The sequence below is a fragment of the Tasmannia lanceolata genome, unplaced genomic scaffold (genome assembly GCF_043159265.1).
Source record: "Tasmannia lanceolata isolate RefF3 unplaced genomic scaffold, GAP_Taslan_0.1 ptg000018l, whole genome shotgun sequence".
In the NCBI taxonomy this organism is placed as follows: domain Eukaryota; kingdom Viridiplantae; phylum Streptophyta; class Magnoliopsida; order Canellales; family Winteraceae; genus Tasmannia; species Tasmannia lanceolata.
The window spans coordinates 17601663-17624136 of record NW_027518695.1 but is presented as its reverse complement, the minus strand read 5'-3'; the positions used below and the strand labels follow the sequence as shown (position 1 = coordinate 17624136).

General features: G+C 38.8%; 2 protein-coding genes across 5 annotated transcripts; both read left to right on the top strand.

The window, feature by feature from the left end:
• The first annotated feature begins 359 nt into the window (after window positions 1-359).
• LOC143849880 (UDP-glucose 6-dehydrogenase 4) lies at window positions 360-6611 on the top strand. Of its 3 annotated transcripts, none has more exons than XM_077359164.1 (2): window positions 360-461; window positions 4876-6611. In XM_077359164.1, exon 2 carries the CDS (start codon window positions 4895-4897, stop codon window positions 6335-6337), a length of 1443 nt encoding a protein of 480 aa, XP_077215279.1. In that variant the 5' UTR covers window positions 360-461; window positions 4876-4894; the 3' UTR covers window positions 6338-6611. The 3 variants fall into 3 exon arrangements, with proteins under 3 accessions (XP_077215279.1, XP_077215278.1, XP_077215277.1); XM_077359163.1 differs by lacking the exon at window positions 360-461 and adding an exon at window positions 2683-2879; XM_077359162.1 differs by lacking the exon at window positions 360-461 and adding an exon at window positions 2886-3024.
• A 4161-nt stretch (window positions 6612-10772) lies between these two features.
• Window positions 10773-21288, top strand: LOC143849648 (UDP-glucose 6-dehydrogenase 4-like). 2 transcript variants are annotated; one of them, XM_077358760.1, is made up of 3 exons: window positions 10773-10819; window positions 10931-11029; window positions 19598-21288. In XM_077358760.1, the coding sequence occupies exon 3, from the start codon at window positions 19625-19627 to the stop codon at window positions 21071-21073; it is 1449 nt and encodes a 482-aa protein (XP_077214875.1). In that variant the 5' UTR covers window positions 10773-10819; window positions 10931-11029; window positions 19598-19624; the 3' UTR covers window positions 21074-21288. The 2 variants fall into 2 exon arrangements, with proteins under 2 accessions (XP_077214875.1, XP_077214874.1); XM_077358759.1 differs by lacking the exon at window positions 10773-10819 and having other exon boundaries at window positions 10832-11029.
• Window positions 21289-22474: the final 1186 nt, after the last annotated feature.

Below are 22474 nucleotides of genomic sequence, written 5' to 3'. Positions count from 1 at the left end.
TTTCTTTTCCAAAGCATCCAAACGGGCCCTATTTGTAAGGCACTTGATTGTCATTTGTGGATCCAATGGGGCACCCTTTCACTCCATTCTTGCAAGGGTGCCCTTCATTTTGCATTCTTCATAAAACTTCTGTTTAAGTTTCCATAAAAAATAGGGCGATGATATTGTCACCCCCCCTAAATTACGCATTCGCTCCCCTTTTGGCTTGATTTGACGTCAAAAAGCATTAATAAGGGGGGCGAATGCGTACGCAGGGGGGGTGACAATATCATCGCCCAAAAAATAAAGAACAATCTTTGGAAAAGATTTTCTTGAGATTACACCTCCTAAAAATAACTCTATCTTAAATTCGAGACTACTCGATTTCTCACCCTTCAACCTATTATAAAAATGCAAAAAGGCAAACCCTCGAAATCATAAACAAGCTTTCTTCTTTTCTTCTAAAACCAACCCATAAAAAGGTAAAATATTTCCTCTATCTCTTCTTTTCTATTCGCCATTGTAGTGTTCTTCACGTTTCCTTCAATGCTCTTTTTTTGCTGATTTAGTGACATTTCCTTCGGCTCTCCACGTTAAAACTCCATTTTATTTCCTTTTTTTTTTTTGGAATGTGGGTTCTTTAAATGTCGATCTCTCGTGCCATGGCTTTGATTTCATTTAACTGTTCTCGAGTAGGCTAATCAATGGCTTTCTGGGTTTTGAAGCTTTCAGCATTTCTTTATCAGTAATATTTAAAAATCTCGTGTTAGATCAAAAGTTAAAACCCTAAAACACATGGAAATCACCACTCAAAAACACATGGAAATTACCACCCATACCCTTTATTTCTGTCTTCTGTTTCCTTTTTTCTTTTTAAGTTTATGGGTCATGGGTTTTGTTGGAATATGGATTTTAAATGGATATTTTGAAGCTTTCAGCATTTCACTGAACATGGGTTTTGTTTGTTTTTTTTTATTTATTTATTTTCAGCCTAGAAAACTTGACTTAAAAAAAAAAAAAAAAAACTATGTTTTATGCTTGAGTTTTCATTTAATTGATGGCATATTGATTATTTATTTGGAAAATTTTTGTCCTTTTATTTCTTTATTTTGGGTTGGAATATATGTTTTATGCTAGACCTTTCATTTATTTGGTGGGATCTTAGAATTGGGAATTATTGAAAATAGTTTCATATTAGTTTTCTTGAATTTGCCCATTTTTAAATTATTTTAATTTTTTATATAGGAATTTTATATTAGGGTTTCAACTTATTTTATGTTTTTTTTTTCATATAGAACTTTTGTATTAGGGTTTTATATTATAAAACTTTTCTCAAGTTCTATAGTAATTGAAATATCCAAAGGGATTTTCTTGGTTCCCTACTGGTTAGGGATTTTGTTTACCTACTGGTTGTCTTTTGTTTCCCTACTGCTTAGGGATTTTCTTGGTTCTTCTTGATGTATCTTTTTATCTTTATTAATATATCAGGTGGGGGTCCACCTAACCTCAGCTTACCCATCAAAAAAAAAAAAAAAAATTTGAAATATGTTATGTCTCTAAACAATATGCCAAAAGCCCTCAGATTAATGGAATGAATTAGGCTATGCCCTCAAACCACTTTAGGATCATAAGTTCATAACATTACGAGCCAACATCCCTTGGAGGCTACTCTGTTAGTGGTGGACTCTACTCTGTGATGGCTTTTACTCTCATTGCCTTTAAATTACTTAGGATCATAACATATGCATTTTATTTGAGTTTCCCTTTTTTATGATTTTTTTTATTTTTATGTGTTATGGGCGTGGATTCAAATTTCGGTTTCGGTTTCGGTTTCGGACCCTACCAAAACCAATTTTTTATTTTCTTTAAATTTCAGCTGAAATGACTCAATTTCGTCCGTACTCTATGCCGAAATCCGAAATTTAATTTTGGATTTCTGTCGAAATTAAAAACCATGGTTATGGGTATTATCATAGTTTGATAACTCCCAGAGTCGACCCCCTTTTTCCATGGCCGCGCTCTTGTTAGTCCGCATTTCCCCTTACAAAGTCAATCAAAACTCCTTTGACTCTCCCCAGTTATGATCGTGTCAACTGAGGACTCAACCGCGTCAACTGAGTACTCAACTGCATTTCATTTTTGCACGTAGGTTTTCACTTTTAGCAGAAAAATGATTCCAATTTATGTTTTGGGCTTTGCTAAAATATAGGTCTAATCTTAGGAAATTTTTAAAAAGAAATGTTAGGCTGTTTCCTAATAAGCACTTTCTGGGGCCGCATGTGCTATGTGGGCGTGATCAGGCCCATTGATCCAACAGGAGAACACAATTCCAATCCATTGCTGTTGATCTCAACTTGATCAAATGATCCTAGTCCCTTGATCCATACAGCTTCGTTTAGGGTTACAGAAGAAAAGCTGAAGTTTTAAGTTTTTGGCTGCCTCATGATGATCTACAAGATCAAGGGTCTCTATTACACACGCATGTATCATGTGGGACCCCACAAACTGATAGTTAGCATTGGCCCCACTCAATTTGTTTTGGTACTGAAACATATGGTTGAAATTTGAAACCGTGTTGAATATTCTACTTGATTTCATAATCTTTCTTTTCTTCTAAGTTATGGGTTATCATGGAATTTTAATTTTCTTTATCATTTGACTTTCTATTTTTCTGTTTCATTTTGGAAAATTTTCATTTTTACAGCCTTTTATGATTGAAATTGGACTATTATTCTCTCTTGTTAGTGGAATAGATGCTCGGAAAAGTGTTGGCTATTTCTGTTCAGCTGTTAAATTTCACTCTGCTTAGTTAGTTCAGGGAAATACAGGGGTAGATCTCAGAAGCGTAACAGTATTTAAGGAGGGTGGGGTCACCTACTTTTGTTGCATAAGAAATCAGGGTACTCTTCTATTATGAAGATCTCTAGACCCACCATTTTCCCTCTCTTGTTACTTATTTTTTTCTAATCATTTGGGGGAGAGAAGTGAGGAAGGGAGTAATCCAGAAGGGAATTGTTGATTTCAAGTTCTGATACATTAATTACGGTAACACGATGCGAAGAGTAGACTTGGGTTTTGTTGATCTGATACATTGTTTTTCTCTGTGTTCTCTCCAGATCTGAATTGGGTTTTGAAGAATTTGGGTTTTCTTTTTCTGTGATTGGCTCCAAATTTTGTTCATTGATTTTTATGATCCAAATTGCGACTGTTATGTATTGACAAGATCTGTTTGCAAATGGCTAGATCTTCGTGGTTCTTGCCTTTTTCCTTATTTGTTTTGAATCTAATGTGGTGGCCCTTGTACTTTCTCATGTCTGAGTTGTATCATCTCAGCTCATTTTTACTTGTCAATTAACATCAACAATAGATTAAACTGCTTTGTTAGAGGTTTGGCAAAAACTCAGATGAATTAATTTTTCTGGAAGACTTCACAAGCATCATTTCGAAATGAGGGAACTGTTTGTTAGATTCCTGTCTTCAGCAAGTCTGGGATAGTCACAAGATTATGATATATTTTAGATCTAGATGTACACCCATATTACAAGTTGGCTTTTTTTATTGATTTTGGGTTTTCGCGTATGCTGCAATCTGAAAAAGCCCAATTGCACTTTGGGTGTACACCCAAATGCGCCTATGGTGTTCCAATTTATTATTGTTGTCAAGTTTTGCTAGTTCTTTGATATATTTTTTTTTTTGAAAGATAACTATTATTAACATAAAACGATTACAACCGAGGGGGCAAGAGGTCCTCCGGAGTAAACAGGATCAGCTGTTTGATATAACAATGTAAATCGGCAGTTACAGTAAAAGTAAGTATTCAAAAATCCTTCTGCTTGGGTTGAATTGAATATACATTTCTGCCCGATACAACAGTGCTAGTTCCTTGATTTTTATCCATTAAAAATGCTTTTGTCTGATCCTGGTGTGTCTTCTTTAAAGAAAGGGTTTCCATTTTTTATGTAAGTTCTCTGTATCAGAGGAGATTGTCAGATCCCTTCCCCTGTAGTTAAAAAATTGCTATCATGTATTGATATTGGATCTTTGCCTAAATTACCTTTCTTGAATCCCTTGTATCCCATTCAATTCGTTTGATTTTCTTTTTCCATTTATTTAAACTCAATTTTATGTTTTTCATATGATTAGTGGAATTTTATAGTAGGATTCATCTGTATGCATACCTGCTTTCTCATTTTTTTTTTCTTAATTAAATGTCTTGCTTAGTAAAAGTGTTCAAATCCCTTCAAAGAACTCCGGGCTCAAGCTATTCCTACCAGTTTTTGTCTCAATATCAAAATTTTCCTCTGGTTTTCCCCTTTTGCTTGGAAGTGTTGTCTCAGTAATCCAGATTCATGATCTTATATCCTTACTCTGCTAGATTCTGCCTGCGTCTTCTGTTGATCCTTCATATTCTGACGTGTTATAGATCTAAAAATGTGGGTCCCTTCTCATTCTTATAACTTTAAACTTGTTATTTAAGCATGGCTTGATCAGTGTCCAAAGCCTCAGTTGAGTGCTTGGAATACACACCTAGTCAGTTCAATTCGATTAATATCAGGCAGAGTAGCTTTTTTTTCATAAAACCTGTAGGAAATTGAACAAGTATGTGTAAGACCCAAAATCGGATCGAGTACTCAAAAAACTGAAAAAACACAGTATTACTTAAAAGAGTTTTGAGTACATGGAATCTCAGAATCAGATTATCTGAGTGAAGTATACCATTTCTCTTCTGAGCATTTCTGTAAAATAGAGCTAATTAGTGAAAGCGTATAGCTTTTTATCGGGAATGTCTCAAGGGTGGCTTTGGAACCTGTCAAATTTGAATATATTGGAAATTCTCAACCATATGCTCTTACTCAGTTTGTGCAGTTTTTTTTTTTTTTTTTTTCCGGCTTTCAGGTTACATAGAAAAAAAAAGATGGTGAAGATCTGCTGCCTCGGAGCTGGATATGTTGGTGGCCCAACCATGGCCGTGATTGCACTCAAATGCCCATCCATTGAAGTGGTTGTTGTTGATATATCCGTAGCTCGAATTGCTGCCTGGAACAGTGAACAACTTCCAATCTACGAGCCGGGCCTTGATGACGTTGTGAAAGAATGCAGAGGGAGGAATCTCTTCTTCAGTACTGACACAGAGAAGCACATAGCCGAAGCAGATATAATCTTTGTTTCAGTAAACACTCCAACTAAAACCCGTGGCCTTGGAGCTGGTAAAGCTGCCGATTTGACTTACTGGGAGAGCGCTGCTCGAATGATTGCCGATGTTTCCAAATCTGATAAGATTGTGGTTGAGAAATCCACTGTCCCCGTGAAGACAGCTGAAGCAATCGAAAAGATCCTTACCCATAATAGTAAAGGGATAAAATTTCAAATCCTCTCAAACCCCGAATTCCTTGCTGAGGGCACTGCAATTCAAGATCTTTTCGAACCAGACCGGGTTCTAATTGGAGGAAGAGAGACACCCGAAGGTCAGAAGGCCATTAAAGCCTTAAGGGGTGTCTATGCTCATTGGGTGCCATCGGATCGAATCTTAACCACCAACCTCTGGTCTGCGGAGCTCTCGAAGCTCGCTGCCAATGCAATCTTAGCTCAAAGGATCTCATCTGTTAATGCAATGTCTGCACTCTGCGAGGCCACAGGTGCTGATGTGACAGAGGTTGCATACGCTGTTGGGAAGGATTCGAGGATTGGACCTAAATTCCTCAATGCCAGTGTTGGGTTTGGTGGGTCTTGCTTCCAAAAGGACATCCTCAATTTAGTCTATATCTGTGAGTGTAACGGGCTCCCAGAGGTTGCACATTACTGGAAGCAAGTCATTAAGATCAACGATTATCAGAAGAACCGGTTTGTGAACCGTGTGGTATCTTCAATGTTCAACACTGTCTCGGGGAAGAAAATTGCGGTGCTCGGATTTGCATTCAAGAAAGACACTGGTGACACTAGAGAGACACCCGCGATTGATGTGTGCAAGGGGCTATTGGGAGACAAGGCAAATGTTAGCATCTACGATCCTCAGGTGACCGATGATCAGATCCAACGGGACTTGATCATGAAAAAGTTCGATTGGGATCACCCAATTCACCTTCAACCCATGAGTCCTACTGCTGTTAAGCAAGTGAGTGTGGTTTGGGATGCATATGAAGCTACAAAGGATGCTCATGGTATTTGCATTCTGACTGAATGGGAAGAGTTCAAATCGCTCGATTATCAGAAAATCTTTGACAGTATGCAGAAGCCAGCATTCGTGTTTGATGGGCGCAATATCGTTGATGCAGAGAAGTTGAGGAAGATTGGATTTATAGTATATTCAATTGGAAAGCCTCTGGACCCATGGTTGAAGGACATGCCTGCTGTGGCATAAAGTAAGTGAAATATGAAGAAGGTAGGTATCCTTATTGGGTCATTAAATTAAGAAACGAGTTGATTCATTTTAGTCTTTTCTTCCTTAAAACAATGTTCTTTTGATGTTTTTCATTCTCCTCACTTCAGTTGGATAGGATTGGCATCTTATGAAAGGTGGGATATCTTGCTCTTTTTATATCTCCCCCTTTTTACTTTGCTTGTATTTCAGGATATACTAGTGTTTTGTCTCTGTTGTTCAAGTGGAAGTTCTTACATATTAATCAGTTCTCAAATGTGTGTTGGTTTAGAGTTTTGGGAGTAGGGGTATCATTGGATCCACTTTGGATCGGATCCACCTTTGTTTTTGGTCACAAGCTGTTTGTCTATGTTCTGAAAAGTTTCTTACAAAGGGCTCAGATTAATCTCACTAAAAGGTCTGTTCTTTAATGTCAGCCGTTTACAAAAGTGTGAAGGGCTAATTTCCTGGCTACACAGAGAGAGAGAGAGAGAGAGAGAGAGAGAGAGAGAGAGAGAGAGAGAGTTTTACCAATTATAAGGCACAATCACAAGGGACAAAGGGATTGGGAGAGAAGTAACAAAGGTGAGATGAAGTTTATCATTCTCCTAAAAACCATTTGATCTTGCATGCGTAAATATTACTCTCCTTTTTACTAAACTATCACTTTCCTAAATAAAATTCAAAAAATGGAGATCCATTTTCAATTGAGAAAACAAATCTCCATTTTTATAGCTTTTTCTTTGTTTAAGGAAAACAATCATCACTGTGTTAGTAATTAGGTCCGCGAATACTGTTGGCAATTACAACCCCATCAGTTGATTCTTGACCTTTGATTAAGCATGATGCCTTTAATACATTGATTTTTGCACTCCTCAATCTTGCAAAATTAGGTCCACGAATACTGTTGGCAATTACAACCCCATCAGTTGATTCTCGGCCTTTGATTAAGCATGATGCCTTTAATACATTGATTTTTGCACTCCTCAATCTTGCAAATGAGATCTCTGCTCCAAATTTGCACCCACTTGGCCACCCTCTGAGTTGCCTCCTTTTCTTCCCCGACCAATGGAGGAACAATTTCACCTTTCTAGACTATTGGGTGAATCTCGTGAACCATTTCATAGAAGTTTATTGATATCTTCTTTTTATAAAGCAAATCGACTTCGATTCTTGAATAATCCCCTTAAGTTCTGGTTCTATTGTAACAAAAAATTCCCTCTTTATGCGATTACAGGGGAGCCAGCAACTAAAGCCACAATGAAAGGCAGTACTACAACGGTCCTAAGATAGCGAAATTCCATGTTGGGTAAGTTCCGACGGCGTCATCCACAATGAAAGGCAGTACTACAACGGTCCTAAGATAGTGAAATTCCATGTTGGGTAAGTTCCGACGGCGTCATCTAGGCATTTTCTTTGGAGAGAGGGTCGGTGAAATAGACATGTTTGTGAAGATGCGGATTACTTGTACGTGGACAAAAAGACCCTATGAAGCTTCATTGTTCCCTAGGATTGGCTTTGGGCCTTTCATATGCAGCTTAGGTGGAGAGACCTTTAGTGTAAAAAGAGTCATCATAAATACACTAGAGAGGGTAGCCGGGAGAAGAAAAGGAGTCAAATATATTACTCTGCAAAAAGAAATCCTCAATCGTTCTGTGACTAAAGTCCTTGGATAAGTTGTTCTTGGGATTGGCTACCTTGCTTGGATAAATTGTTCTTGGAATTGGCTACCTTGCTATCCTCTTGACTTAATACAGCTCTGCACTCTCAACCACATTTTAGAATCCCAGACTTTACTAATTCCAAGGCCCATTTGGATGTACACAATATAGACGTAGAAGGGAAAGAACATAGTTTCCCATTTCTTCACTTAATTTTTTTGGTAGGTAAGCTGGGAATGAACCTCCGACCTCAAGGTCAAAGAACATAGTCTTTACCAATTGAGCTAGAGGTTCCGACCCCTTTTTTTTTCTCTTGATTTCGGGAGGAATGTCGAACATTAAAAAATGGGAAATGATAAATGTGCCCCTTTTCACCACATGGGACAACCAACTGCAGTGTACGTGGCAATCAAATCCGTTGAATTGTTTTGACGTGTAGTACATCAGCCCCTCTGCAGTCATTGATACACTGCTGCTCAGTGTCCCAAGTGATGAAAAGAGGCGCATTTATCATTTCCCTAAAAAATTCGTTTGCATTTTGAAAATTCACAATCACAAGGCATGTCTTATGATAGATTTTAAATGTTGTGTGCACACACGGAAGTCCGGTATTTTTCAAAAAATACAATGGGGCTCACTTCATAGGATGATCCAAACTTCATTTGTTGGCCCACAACATAAATATGTTAGAAGTCAGACTAAAAATCCGGAATTTAGGTATTTTAGGTACCCCATAAATCATCTCCATCAGATGATCCTGACCCTCCGATCTATAGGGGCCATAGAATTATAGAAACTTCTACAAATCTTAGGGTTAAGATCATCCTATGGAGATGATTTATAGGGAATAGCATATTTATGTTTATGTACCAACAAATGAACCCGGTTTGGATCATCCAATGAAGTGTGCCCCACTATACTTCTTGAAAATTACAAAGACCCCTATCACCAGTTCAGTACACTTTAACAAACCCTATCTCCTATCTCAGGAAGACGGGAAGGTAGCCCTACGCTCTGGCTTCTCTATAGGGAAGCTCTTTTCTCCCTTCGGTAAGGGCTCCAGCGTAAATAGGTTGTACCCCATAGATCATCTCCATAGGATGATCTTAACACTCCGATATGTAGGGGCCCAACACATTATAGAAACTTCTACAAATCAGAGGGTTAGGATCATCCTATGGAGATGATTTACAGCGTACAACCTATTTATATTTGTGGCACATCAAATGAACAGTTTGGATCAACCAACGAAGTGGGCCCGACTATACTTCTTGAAAATTAGTGCACAGTGGAAAAAAGTTGTAGCTTTACTTTGATTTTCCTTTTTTTTTTTCCCGGTGCAACCAAACGGGTAATCAGGAAAATGGGGTCAATAATAAATCATTAAATTGTGAAGTCCCGTTATAAAAAACAGGGGTGTGGATATCATTCCCTCACCATGACTTCGACCTCACTCAACTGCTCTCGAGTACACCTATCACTTGCTTGCTGGGTTTTGAAGCTTTCCGTCGTTTTTTTAACAGAAACCCACACATGGAAAACACCCCTCCAAAATGGTATCATTCCCTTGGATTTTTTTTGGGTTAAATTACATTTTTTATGGGACTAGAGAAGAAGAATGTAATAATCTCGAGAAAGAAAATAAAACAATGTAATCACTAAATTGAACAAGACAAGATTCGACGTACATTATCCAAACAGACATTAGATAAAGCATCATGGAAATTGGATATGAATCTAATAAAATGGAAAGTGAGTGTAGAGTTCACCCATTTTCAAAACATGGCCGCGCAAATATTAGTAGCTATCTACTGTAATAAGCCGGGATGAGAAGAGAGAGTTTTTTCGATTTTTTTGAAAAATCCATGAGAATTACACCTCACATTTTTTGACTTTTTTTGAACAAATGCCCCCATTCAACTCATATAATTGCAATCCTACCCCCTCCTTTATGCTTTTAACAAAGGCACCCATTAGATCATATAATTTCAGTCCTACCCCTCCTTTATGCTTTTAACAAAGGCACCCATTAGAGCCGTATAATTTCGATCTTACCCCCCTCCTTTATGGTTTTTTAATTAAAAAACTATAGGGTGATCTTGACCATCCGATTTAAGATAAGAGGAATTATGGAAACATCTATAGATTGGAGGGCTAGGATTGGCCTATGGAAATGATTTTTGGGGCACAACCTATTTATGTTGTGTTCCATCACATGGACGGTTTGGATCAACCTATCACGTGGTCCGTACCGTTCTTTGTCGGCCCGTGCATCGCACGGGTTTTTTACTAGTGTGTATATATAGGATAAGTTAATGCACAAAAGATAGCTGATCTATGGTGGGATTCATGTGCCATGCGATCTCATGGGATGGTTGGTTCATATCAATCATGGTGGGCCCGTCCATTTAATACCAAATATATTGGAGGATTGGGATCATCCTTTGGAATTTTTTTTTTTTTTTTTTCGCACTCTAGAGGGGGCTGTCTCAAGTGAGAAAAAGGGGGGATATATCGCTTAATTTGAGGTCTATATTTTGGGAGATAATTTTTTTTTCGCCCCAACGGCAGATAATAGTCAATTGTGGCCTTGTGGGCAGATTTTAACGTTTTTTTGACGTTAAATCACTTTAAGAGGGGAGTGTATTATCCTACAGGGAGGGGGCGAAAAACAGTATCATCTCTGTGTATTTTTCGTTTCAGCATACTGATGATTTTCCTATTCTACCCCTCACATTGTTTGTTAGTGTCAGGTATGGTGACAACGTGTTGAATATTATTCCTCTTAATTGTTTTTTCTATTAAATCTGACTTATTTTCTAAGGTATGATTTTACTGTTTGATTTTTCTGATTATTATTCGTCTCTCCTCCTTTTATTTTCTTTATAATAATCGATTTTTTTTTTCCCCATTTCTCCTTTTCAATTGTTGTTAGATCTGAGATGAGTTTGGGTATTTAAGAAGCTGAGCTCACCTGGTTTTGCTGCACAAGAAAATCTAGTTTCTGCTCCTATTTTGTAGATCTATACCCAAGGTAATGCTGATCCCAAATTCTCATCGTCTTTTTTTTTTTTTTTTTTTTTGTAATGTGAATTGTTCATGTTGAGAAGGATTCAGTTGGTTTCTGTTGATTTTGTCGATTGATTTTGATTTTTTGTACTCTCTTGATCTGAGTCGATTTTTGAAGAATCTAGGGTTTTCTCTGTTCAAATTTCTCTACTTTGATTTTTCATGATTTGAATTGAGACTATTTCATGTCTTGATGAGATCTGAACATAAATGCCTAGGTCTGTTGTAGTTCTGGCTTTCTTTTTTTTTCCTGGTTCTGGATCTGATGTGTGTGATCACTACATTGATGAGTTTTTTTGGTTTAGATACTGTCATTCTACACTTACTGATGCCCCATTTGCTTTTTATGAATAAACATCAATTCAAAGGATTAAACTGGTTTTGACTTTTGAGATAGGGTTTGAGCCTCTAGCTCAATGGTCAAGGCTTTGTTCTTCAACCTCCCAGAGTGCCTACCAAAAAGCTGGTTTTGAGATGTTTTGGTAAAAACAAGCTTCATTTCCAAAGGAGAAAACTGTTTGTTAGATGCTTGTGTTCAGAAAGTCTACGATAGTGACTGGCTTATGATACATTTCAGTTCCATAGGGCACATTTGGATGTACAAACAAATTGCAATTTATGTGTAAATCTGAAATCTACAAATGGCCCCAAGTTACAATTTGGGATTTTTGTAGATTTCTTTGATTCCGATTTGCACAAAATCTTTTGTTCATATGTAGTATGCTTGTTCTGATCTTATTATGTGTTTTTTTTTTCCTGAAGATTGAGTTGACATTTTGTTTGTGTATCAGCGTAAATGGTTAGATCCTTCTTCCCCGGTAGTTAAAACTTAAATGATATATTGTCTTCATTTCAGATCTTTGCCTTGATTCTTCTTGTTGAAACCCTTTACTCCACTTGATTCATATGATTTTCATTTTCCATGGTATCAAATCCAATTTTGTGTTTTTATATGGTCTGTCAAATTGGATGGTGAATCTTAAATATTTATGTAATCTCCAACCCTTTGCTTGCCTGACCTTCTTAAACTCAACTCAACTAAGCCTTTGCAATCTCCGACCCTTTTATAGTTTAATATTTGTGACATCAGCATATTAAAATGTAGCTTCTCATTTTTTGCTATTTTATCGCTGTTTAAAAACTCCCAAGTCAACCGTCCACTCACTCAAGTCCACTCTCTTTTACCTTGGCTGAGTTCTTATCCACGTCTGAATTTTCCCACTAAGGCAATTAAAACTCCTTTTACTCACTCCAAATAATGTAAAATTAACTGACTCAATCTTTGACTGACCCGAGTCAACTCCTTTTTACCATGGCTGTCTTCTTGCCGAAGTCCGAATTTTGAAATACTGACTTTAATGTCATTCCCCATCTATTTAGATCACTTATAACACCTATTCCTGTGAATAATTTTCTCAAAATCAATTCCTGCCTCTGGTTACCTACTTTTCTATTGCAAGGGTTCTTCCAGAGATCCAGATTCATGATCTATTCATGTGCAAGTGAGCCTGTGTATGTACCATTTTCTCCATGTTTGAGTATTTAATGAGGCTGACCTCGCCTAGTCTTGCAGTCAAAGAAAATCTGGTTTCTCTTCCATTATGATGATCTAAACACCCACCAATTCTCTCTCTCTCTCTCTCTCTCTCTCTCTCTCATGGCTTGGGTGAAGAGGAGAATGGAGTAATCCAGAAGGCAATGCTGATCTCCAGTTCTGATACATCTCTGAACTAATTCCACTACCTGGACCGTGATCTGTTTGCTTTGTGTGTTTGGTTAGTTTGGTTGCTTTTTTCGTTTTTCTTTTTTCTTTTCTTTTTAAATGGTGTTTCACTTTTCATTTATTGCTCTGTAACGTAAACTGTTCATGTAGCAAAGAATACAGTCAGTTTATATTGATATGGTCTATTGTTTTTGTTTGTGTTATCTCCTAATTGATTTTTTAGAATTTGGGATGTTTCCTTTATGTCGATTCAGCCCAAATTTGTCCATTGACTTGTGATCTGAATGACAATTGTTTTATTTAATGATGGGATCTGTTAAAAAATGCTTAATCTTTTGTAGTTATCACTTTTTTCTTTTGGGATGACCATTAATTTGATTATCCTTTGGGTTTGATACTATCAATCTACTTACTGTTGTCTGAATTTAATAATATCATCAATTCGAAGGATTGAGAAAGGAATTGTTTGTTAGATGCTTGGCTTCAGTTGGGACAGTGACATGCTTATGTTATATTTCAGATCTATCAGGTGATAGCCATTTATCTCATTGTTCGAATCCTTGGTGATCTCATCACTATGGCTCTGTTTGTTTTGGGTTTTGAGAACCGATTGTGAGCCCAAATGTGATTATTAGACTCTAAATTATGTTTAATATTTGGAAATATGCTTTACTGTACCATTTATACTTATATATTTGTAATCGCAACACATATTAATAGAGTGAGAGAGAAGGAAGACCCCATCACAGTGCTTTACATAGGAAACAACATTCCTTTAGATTCTATGTTGGAGAAATTGTACAGTGGTGATGGTAAAAAGACAAGAAAGAAGATGCTTTAAGGCGCATAAATCTTTCCTTATGACGACATTCGCCCCCACCAGTAGTGTGCAAAAGGGACCACGGACTCGCCTCCGAGATACAATGAAGCCCGGTTCCAAACCGATTGCTTGATGACGTTTTGCACTAAACGGCACCAAACCTGAATCACCCATGAATTTGTCCAGTATGTGAGACCCAAGTGACAGTTTCTGCAAAACAACAATACACTTGAAGAGAACTTCGAAAAACAGTAAATAAAACGTCTGTAGGGTATTCAAGAGAGTGTAAGAGTGTGAAAATGCTTCTAGAATCAGCAACTTGGGTCTGCCAAAGTAGATTTTCGAATTCTATCTGGAATGGGCATTTTCTTCTGTTTTTATTGTCTCTGGTGACTTTTGTTTGGTTCACACCTTTACTTATCAATTCAGAGCAGGTTTGATTCTGGCCGTTAGATCGCGCCCGTTCGTGATTCTACAGTCCAGATCGATCCTGGAGTGACTGTTGGCTTGAGTAAAACCTCCCTCCAACCCGTAACCGCTAGATCAACCATCCAGGGTGCAGATTGCACCCTTTGGGCTCTTGACCGCTGGGACAATGGGACACAACCTAACAGTCCTCAGCTACTAGCTGTTACCCTGCGATCGATGGTTCAGATCGTACCCGCTTGTGCACTAGCCATTGGAGCACATTGAACCGAGCCCACGGCCCAATCCAACCGAACCATTCGGTCATCTAGCCGGACCGACCCATGGCCCAATCTGACCGAACCATTCGGTCACTCAGCCTGACTGACCACACCAACTCTGATCGGGCAGTCCGTCCGGATCGACTCTGAAAAAAATTTAGTGCTCCAATTGCTCATTGTGACAATGTGTCGTGCGAAGTGCAGAGTGTGCATAAAAAAGCGCCACTGGCACCCTACAGCCCATTGCCCATGCCGCATGAGCGTATGGGGACGGTGCAACAAAACAAAGAAGAGATGTGTGTAAAGCTAAGACCCAATGTGCAATGAAACAAAGAAGAGATGTGTGTAAAGCTATATAATCCCATCTCTTTCTTTCTCCACTTCCCATGTGGGACTGTTTTCCCACTTCTGCACTCTCTTGTAAAAAAGCAAGTTTTGCCAAAAAGAATAATTTTTCTTTTCCAAAACACACTTACAAAATATTTTCCTAATACTATTTTTTACCAAAAACACAAGATTTTGAAAATCAAAATCTAACATTCTATATGGTATCATAAGTTTAAACCATTCTCGAGGATCTGGGATATGTGTCTTCCTCTTCTTGTGATTCTCCTTGAACGTGTTTTGTGCATTTGTTCCCGCATCTTCACCACAGCCAAAGCCCACTCCTCCCCTGCCGTCAGTTCTATTCCTATTTCCCTCACTCCTCCAACCTGCCCTCCTTCCTCCTCATTCCCGCCAATGTCGACTCTCTCCATCAATCCATTCTCCAACACCTCTCTCACTTAGTTTCTATGAAGCTTGATAGGACTAATCATTGGCTTTAGAAAAGCCAAATTGTTTCTATTTTGAAAACTCTTGATATGTTCACCTTAGTTGATGGGTCTCGTTCCCCACCTCCAACTCACTTCTCCGATTCAAGCAACATAGATGAGCCACCCTCCATGAATCCTACCTACGTTGAATGGGTGAAAATGGATCAGACGATCTTAAGTTGGCTCAATGCCACACTCTCTGAATCTGCCTTGGCTCATGTTGTGGGATACCAAACTTTCTGTTTTGATGAGTAAGCTGGGATTAGGCAGGACTCCCACCAGATATCATAAAAGAAGAGAAAAGTACAAACTACAAAGTAAGGGGGCTCGAAAGCCAACAATCTAGTGGTATGCACCCAACAGGACCAGCAACAGCCAAGAACAAAGAAAAGCATAAAAAACAAAACCAAAATATGCCCATATGATGGACAGTTACAGCCTGATAAATCTTTTTGTTAAGGTCGATGAACCCAAATTCTGTAGCTGGGTAAAACCAGATAAGGGTGAGGTTAAAATAAATTCCGATGCTTATCTTGAATCTGACTGTGCTGGAATTGGGGGGCTTCTTAGAGACGATAAGGGCATGCTTCTTCAAATGTTCTCTGAGAAGACTAAAATGGAAGCCATTTTCATCCTCGAGCTCTGGGCGGCATTTCATTGTATAATTCTGGCAAAAAAGTTGAGGGCTTCAAGGATTTGGATTGAATCCGACTCCAAGTTGGCTGTGGATATAATCTCCAAACAATCAGAAGTCCCTTGGACCTGTACAAACTTGGCTTCTGTCATTGAAGCTTCTCTATTGAGCTTTGACAGTTGGAAAGTTTCGCACTGCTGGAGGGAAGGTAATAGCCCGGCTGATATGCTTTTGAAAGTCAAGTTCCCCATCAAAGGGCCTGAGTCGCCTGACATTCCTGTGATCCTCCCCCCCCTCCCGCGCAGCTACTATCCCTTGCTAATGCTGATCGCAATGGGGATGCCAAACTTCACAAGCTGTCTAGTCCTCTCTGGAATGAATGTTCTCTTCACATTCTCATTATCGGGTCATGCACCTAAGCTCCCAAGTTCATATCCTGGGCAAACCGTCTTCTCAATCTCTTTCTATTTAACTGCATAATGTCTAACCTATCAATGACTCTTTGGGATGCCGATCATCACGTCTCTGACTACACTCTTATCACCTTCACTCTTGAAGAACTTGAATCTACTTGTCACCTCCATTAACATCCATGCCACTGAAGTTTTGTTTGCTAAACTCAAGATCTGCTTTTTCATCAGCAATTTCCTCTCCAATGAATACACCATCAATCTACCCCTTAAAATGTCGCTCTCTCATCCACTTGGGTCGATATCAGTATCCCTCCAATCCTTGCCATTCCTCCCCCTCTCATGGTGGTCGTCATTCCTCCTCTAATGTTGGCCGTGGTAATGTATGCACGGAAGATTCTCGTGTGTGTTGTGTGTCAACCTTCCGAGGAAGAGGACAAGGATGCAAAAGCTATCCTAGTTGCTGCAACAACGACAATGATGGTTCCCTAGCCCCAGCACCTTGCTCCAGATGCTTTACATGTAGTACATTGTGATTTATGGGGCCCTCTCATATGATTTCAAATTCTAGATTTTGTTACTGCATAAGTCTTATTGATGACAAGACTCATTATATGTTGATTTTTCTGCTTGCTAAGAAATCCGATGCTTTGTCTAACTTCATGAGAATTTAAGTTACTGGTAGAGAAACTTTTTTCAAAACCCTCAAAATTTTACAAAACAATAGCAGTGGTGAGTTCACCTGTAATAACTTACAGGATTTTCTCGCCAATGAAATGATTCAGTGATTTTCACTTTTGTTTATGCCATCAATTGGCTTCTGCTGTCACCCCGCATTACAAGTCCCCATATGCACTGCTGTTTCAAAGATTGCAGGACTTCACCTTTCTCAAGCACTTTTGATGTGCATCTTATCCATATTTAATTCCTACAAGACACGAGCTGTTGATGAAATCCATGCAATGCAATTTCCTAGGATATAGCTCCGATCATAAAGGTTATAGGTTCATGGATCCTAACACAGGGTGTGACTAAATCTCCGTACATGCCCTCTTTGATTAGGATACATATGTGCTTGTTACTTGGTTTTATTTCCTTGCTTCAATCTCCTCCACTCCACGACAACTGGCAATATTGGGTCCCCTACCACCCCTTCACAGTGGATGGTTCTCTAATACCAGGCCTTTTGCCTCACTAGGTGCCTGTGATCAACCTGTCTCGGCTGATACAAAGAAACACCTTATCAGCACCGTCTTTAGGACATATCTGGAGTCCTTCGCTCTGTTCTCCACCTAACATTCACCTTCACCACTACACCTGGTTGTGCCTCGACTCACACTTCATGACTCACTTCCTGCGATTGTGAATGCCCCATCATCTCACTCACCACAACATCAGCTATCACTCCCTCAATATGCCCTACCAACATTCATATCATGATGGCTCAATCAAAATCTGGTATTGACAAAAAATTCTATGCAGCCCATATTTCCACAAAGCATCCAATTTTCATTGTCTTTCCACCTCCATTTGTAGCCGAACCGAGCCCACATGTTATACTATTGCCTCGAAAGACCCAAACTGGCGTATTGCTGTGGCTGACGAGTTCAACGCCTTGATAAAAAATAGAACTTGGTTTCTTTCCCCCCCCCCCCACACCAAACATAACTTTATTTTGGTTGAAAATGAGTTTTTAAGATCAAGCAAATTGCAAGCAGAAGTACTAAATGCTACATGGCATGTCTTGTCTCCAAGAGTTCAAGTGTTCAACCAACAAGCCAGTCTTGATTATGACAAAACTTTTAGTCATGTCATCAATCCTGGCACAATCTTAATGGTCCTCTCCATTGTTATCTCCATACATTGGCCCATACATCAACTAGGCATTGGAAATGTGTTCCTCCATGGACTTCTTCAAGAAGAAATCTATATGAAGTCGACGGCCAGTTTTGTCAACACCATGCTGCCTCATCATGTCTATAAAATTCTTAAGGCTATCTATTTATGGTCTCAAACAAGCACCGCACGCATGGTATCACCTCCTCAGCTAAATTCTCCTCTCCCTTGCTTCAAGGGGAGCATGGCCAATCCATCTCTGTTTACTCGGACTACAAAGGCAACATCATTGCCATTCTTGTCTACCTGGACTATATCATCCTTTTGGGCAATAATCTTGCTTTCTTTGATCTCTTTATGAAGAGGTTTTCCATTCGCTACACCTGTTTTTTGAAAGATAACAATATCTATTAAAATGGCAATAATTGTAGTACAACAACCGGGACGAGGCATCACACTCATGTGAACAGCAGCTACACCATGCCCAAAAAGAAAACGGCATTTACATACTTAAGGTCCCTCTAAATCAAAATTAAATAGGTTCGGTTCAAGTTATCTTTTTGTTCGTGTGTAACCTTTCCAAACTTTTCCCAAAATTTCTTGCAATCCAAACAGGGCTTAAGTTGTAAATGTGCTTAGCCGTACCTTTCATATTTTTCCATTTGCAATCAAAACACTTACTAATAGACAGAGATGAGGAAGCACTCAAGTTTTTGTATGTTGTTGCTCGCAGGTGCATGAATTTTTTAAAAAAGGTGGGGTCCACCTTGTTCAAAGATCCAAACCATTCATTTGTTGGGCCCCGGCGTAAATAGGATGTGCCCCGAATATCATCTCCATAGGATGATCCTAACTCTTCAATTTGTAGTGGAATGACATATTATAGAAACCTTTAGATCGAAGGGTTAGGATCATCCTATGGAGATGATATTCGGGGCACAACCTCTTTACGTCGGGGCCAACAAATGAATGGTCTTTCAAATTTTTTCCTCCTCAGTTTCTACTATTTCTCTGATTCCGATTTACACAAAATGCTTTTGTTCATGTGTAGTATGGTCGTTCTAATCCTATCATGCCCCTTTTTATAAAGAATGAGTTGGCTTTTGATGCATATTTTATGTGTAAACCTACGATAAAATATTTATATGAATTAATAAATGACTTCTCTGTATCAGCGTGGTTTGATAGATTCTACTTACATGTAGTTAGAAGGATTGCTGCATTGTTCATTTCAGATTTGCATTGATTATTTTTCTTGTTTCAATTTTACTGTACTTGAATTATTTGATTTTCTTTCTCTATGTTATTAAATTCAATTTTGCGTTTTTTATATGATCCATCAAATATTCGAATTCAGTACTAGGATTCCTTTTTAGTGTATCATCAAAATTTATATATTGTCTGACCTTAACTTTGGGTAAAATTTTCTTCCAAACAGTAATTTAAACAAGTCCTCATTGAATAGAACTAATTGCCAAGAAAATTCTCAGAGCCTAGGTTGTTCTGGAATGCTTCATTGGGTGACATTTGGAACATGACAAATTAGATTATAGTGCAAGTGTTCTGCCATATGCTCTTATCGATTTGTGCTGTTTCTTTCTGCTTTCAGATTTACGTTAGAAAGCAAAGAAAAAAGATGGTGAAGATCTGCTGCCTCGGTGCTGGATATGTTGGAGGCCCAACCATGGCCGTGATTGCACTCAAATGCCCATCCATTGAAGTGGTTGTTGTTGATATATCCATAGCTAGGATTGCAGCCTGGAACAGTGACCAACTTCCAATCTACGAGCCAGGCCTCGATGATGTGGTGAAAGAATGCCGAGGGAGGAATCTCTTCTTTAGTACTGACATAGAAAAACACATATCAGAAGCAGATATAATCTTTGTTTCTGTCAACACCCCAACAAAAACTCGAGGTATTGGAGCTGGAAAAGCTGCTGATTTGACTTATTGGGAGAGTGCTGCTCGGATGATTGCTGACGTATCCAAATCCGACAAGATTGTAGTTGAGAAATCTACAGTACCCGTGAAAACAGCCGAAGCAATCGAAAAGATCCTTACCCACAACAGCAAAGGCATAAGCTTTCAAATCCTCTCAAACCCTGAATTCCTTGCCGAAGGGACTGCAATTCAAGATCTCTTCAAACCAGACCGGGTTCTTATAGGAGGCAGGGAGACTCCTGAAGGTCAGAAAGCCATTAAAGCCTTGAAGGATGTCTATGCTCATTGGGTGCCAGAGGATCAGATCTTATCCACCAACCTATGGTCTGCTGAGCTCTCGAAGCTTGCTGCCAATGCGATCTTAGCTCAGAGGATCTCGTCTATCAATGCCATGTCTGCACTCTGCGAGGCAACCGGAGCTGACGTGACAGAGGTTGCTTACACCGTCGGGAAGGACTCGAGGATTGGACCTAAGTTCCTAAATGCCAGTGTTGGGTTTGGTGGTTCTTGCTTCCAAAAGGACATACTCAATTTGGTCTATATCTGCGAGTGTAACGGGCTCCCAGAGGTAGCACATTACTGGAAGCAAGTCATTAAGATCAATGATTATCAGAAGAACCGGTTTGTAAACCGTGTGGTTTCTTCAATGTTCAACACTGTCTCGGGGAAGAAAATTGCGGTGCTTGGATTTGCATTCAAGAAAGACACAGGGGACACTAGAGAGACACCTGCAATTGATGTGTGTAAGGGGCTATTAGAAGACAAGGCCAATATCAGCGTCTACGATCCGCAGGTGACTGAGGATCAGATTCAAAGGGATCTATCCATGAACAAATTTGATTGGGATCACCCAATTCACCTCCAACCCCAACCCATGAGTCCTTCTTCCGTGAAGCAAGTGCGAGTGGTATGGGATGCTTATGAGGCTACAAAGGGTGCTCATGGAATTTGCATTTTGACTGAATGGGATGAGTTCAAAGCTCTCGATTATCAGAGAATCTACGAGAATATGCAGAAGCCAGCATTTGTGTTTGATGGGCGTAACATAGTTGATGCGGAGAAGCTAAGGAAGATTGGATTCATAGTCTACTCGATAGGAAAGCCTTTGGATCCATGGATGAAGGACATGCCTGCAGTCGCGTAGAGAAAGACAAACATCAGAAGATAGATATCGCGATTGGGTAAATAAATTCGTAATCCAGTTGAGTGTTTTTAAATCCTTTCTACGTTAAACAGCCTTCTTTTTGGTCTTTAGTGTGAGATCTCTGTCTCTCTCTCTTTTTTTTTCCTTTAATTTTGTTTTTATTTCATGATACACCACTCTCTGGCTCTTAATGTTCCAGTGTTAGTTCTGGTTTATTGTTTGGTTCTCACATGTCTGTTGGTTGTATGCATTTTTGGGAGAATTTCAATTTAGAACATACTTTTCCTCTCTTGAAATGAAATGATCTTGTGGTTAACATAACAGGGTATAGAAACCTTTTGAAATTGTAGGGCTGGCATCATCCCAAGGAGAAGATTTTCTGGGCATGACCTATCACATATCTGGGGCGGGGGTAAAAAACTTAGGCCCTGTTTGTTTTGGATTTTGAGAACCAATTGTCAAATAATCAGTCTTAGACTCAAAGTCAATTCTTAAAATCCAAAATGAACAGGGCCTTAAAAGGTTTAGATCCTCCAAACAAGTGTGCCCATCAGTAAATACACGCCCACATTACCTGAGGAAGAAAGAGGGCAAATATATCAACTCCTTTCATCAAATCCTAACAGAGGCATCTGTCCGGTTTTTGCCTCCACAAATCAAAGGGTCAGGATGATCCTATGGGCACACCCTATCTATGTGATGGCCCATCAAATGTATGCTTTGGATCACTCAAACAATGTGGCCCCCACTGTATTTTATATTAAGTTTCATCTGCCCATCATCTGCACATTTGTAGAGGGAGTGTATGGACAAAAACATGTCTATAGTTGCATAAATCTTCTACAAAGGATGGTTGGCCACCTTTCTCATCTTATTGATTCCTAGGCTCTCCAGTTCATAAAATTGCTTCTTTTCACTTAAACCTGCAAAATCGGAATTAATCAGAGACTCCATGCTTAGAAGAACAATCTCTATATTTCTTAATAAAGGGTTTCCATATGCCATCATGTTCATGTTAATAACTTTTTAAATGCTAAAACAACATCTTATTCACCTAAATTGTTTGATTCAGGCGTGTTCGTTTTTATTTTTTGTTATGTAAAATAGTTTGGATTTAGGATATGTCAAATCTTTGAAGATCTTTTTATTAGATTGCTTGTACAGTAGATTAAGCAAGTAGGGTGGATTAAGTAACTAGAATTGATTTGGATTCTAGCAAAGATTAGATTAGTCTTTATTTAGTTATTTCTATTGTTATCATAAGATCTTTCTATGTTCATTCCTTGAGTAAACACTCATTTGCTTTTCTATAATTTAATGAAGAAATAATCTTAAAAATTGTGTATTTTTGCACAAAGGAGGATTGATCCTTCCCTCGAAGTGGATCAAGAGGCTGATCTT

Coding starts and splice junctions, on each gene's coding strand:
- LOC143849880 (XM_077359164.1), top strand. CDS start 4,895: ATGGTGAAGATCTGCTGCCTCGGAGCTGGATATGTTGGTGGCCCAACC.
- LOC143849648 (XM_077358760.1), top strand. CDS start 19,625: ATGGTGAAGATCTGCTGCCTCGGTGCTGGATATGTTGGAGGCCCAACC.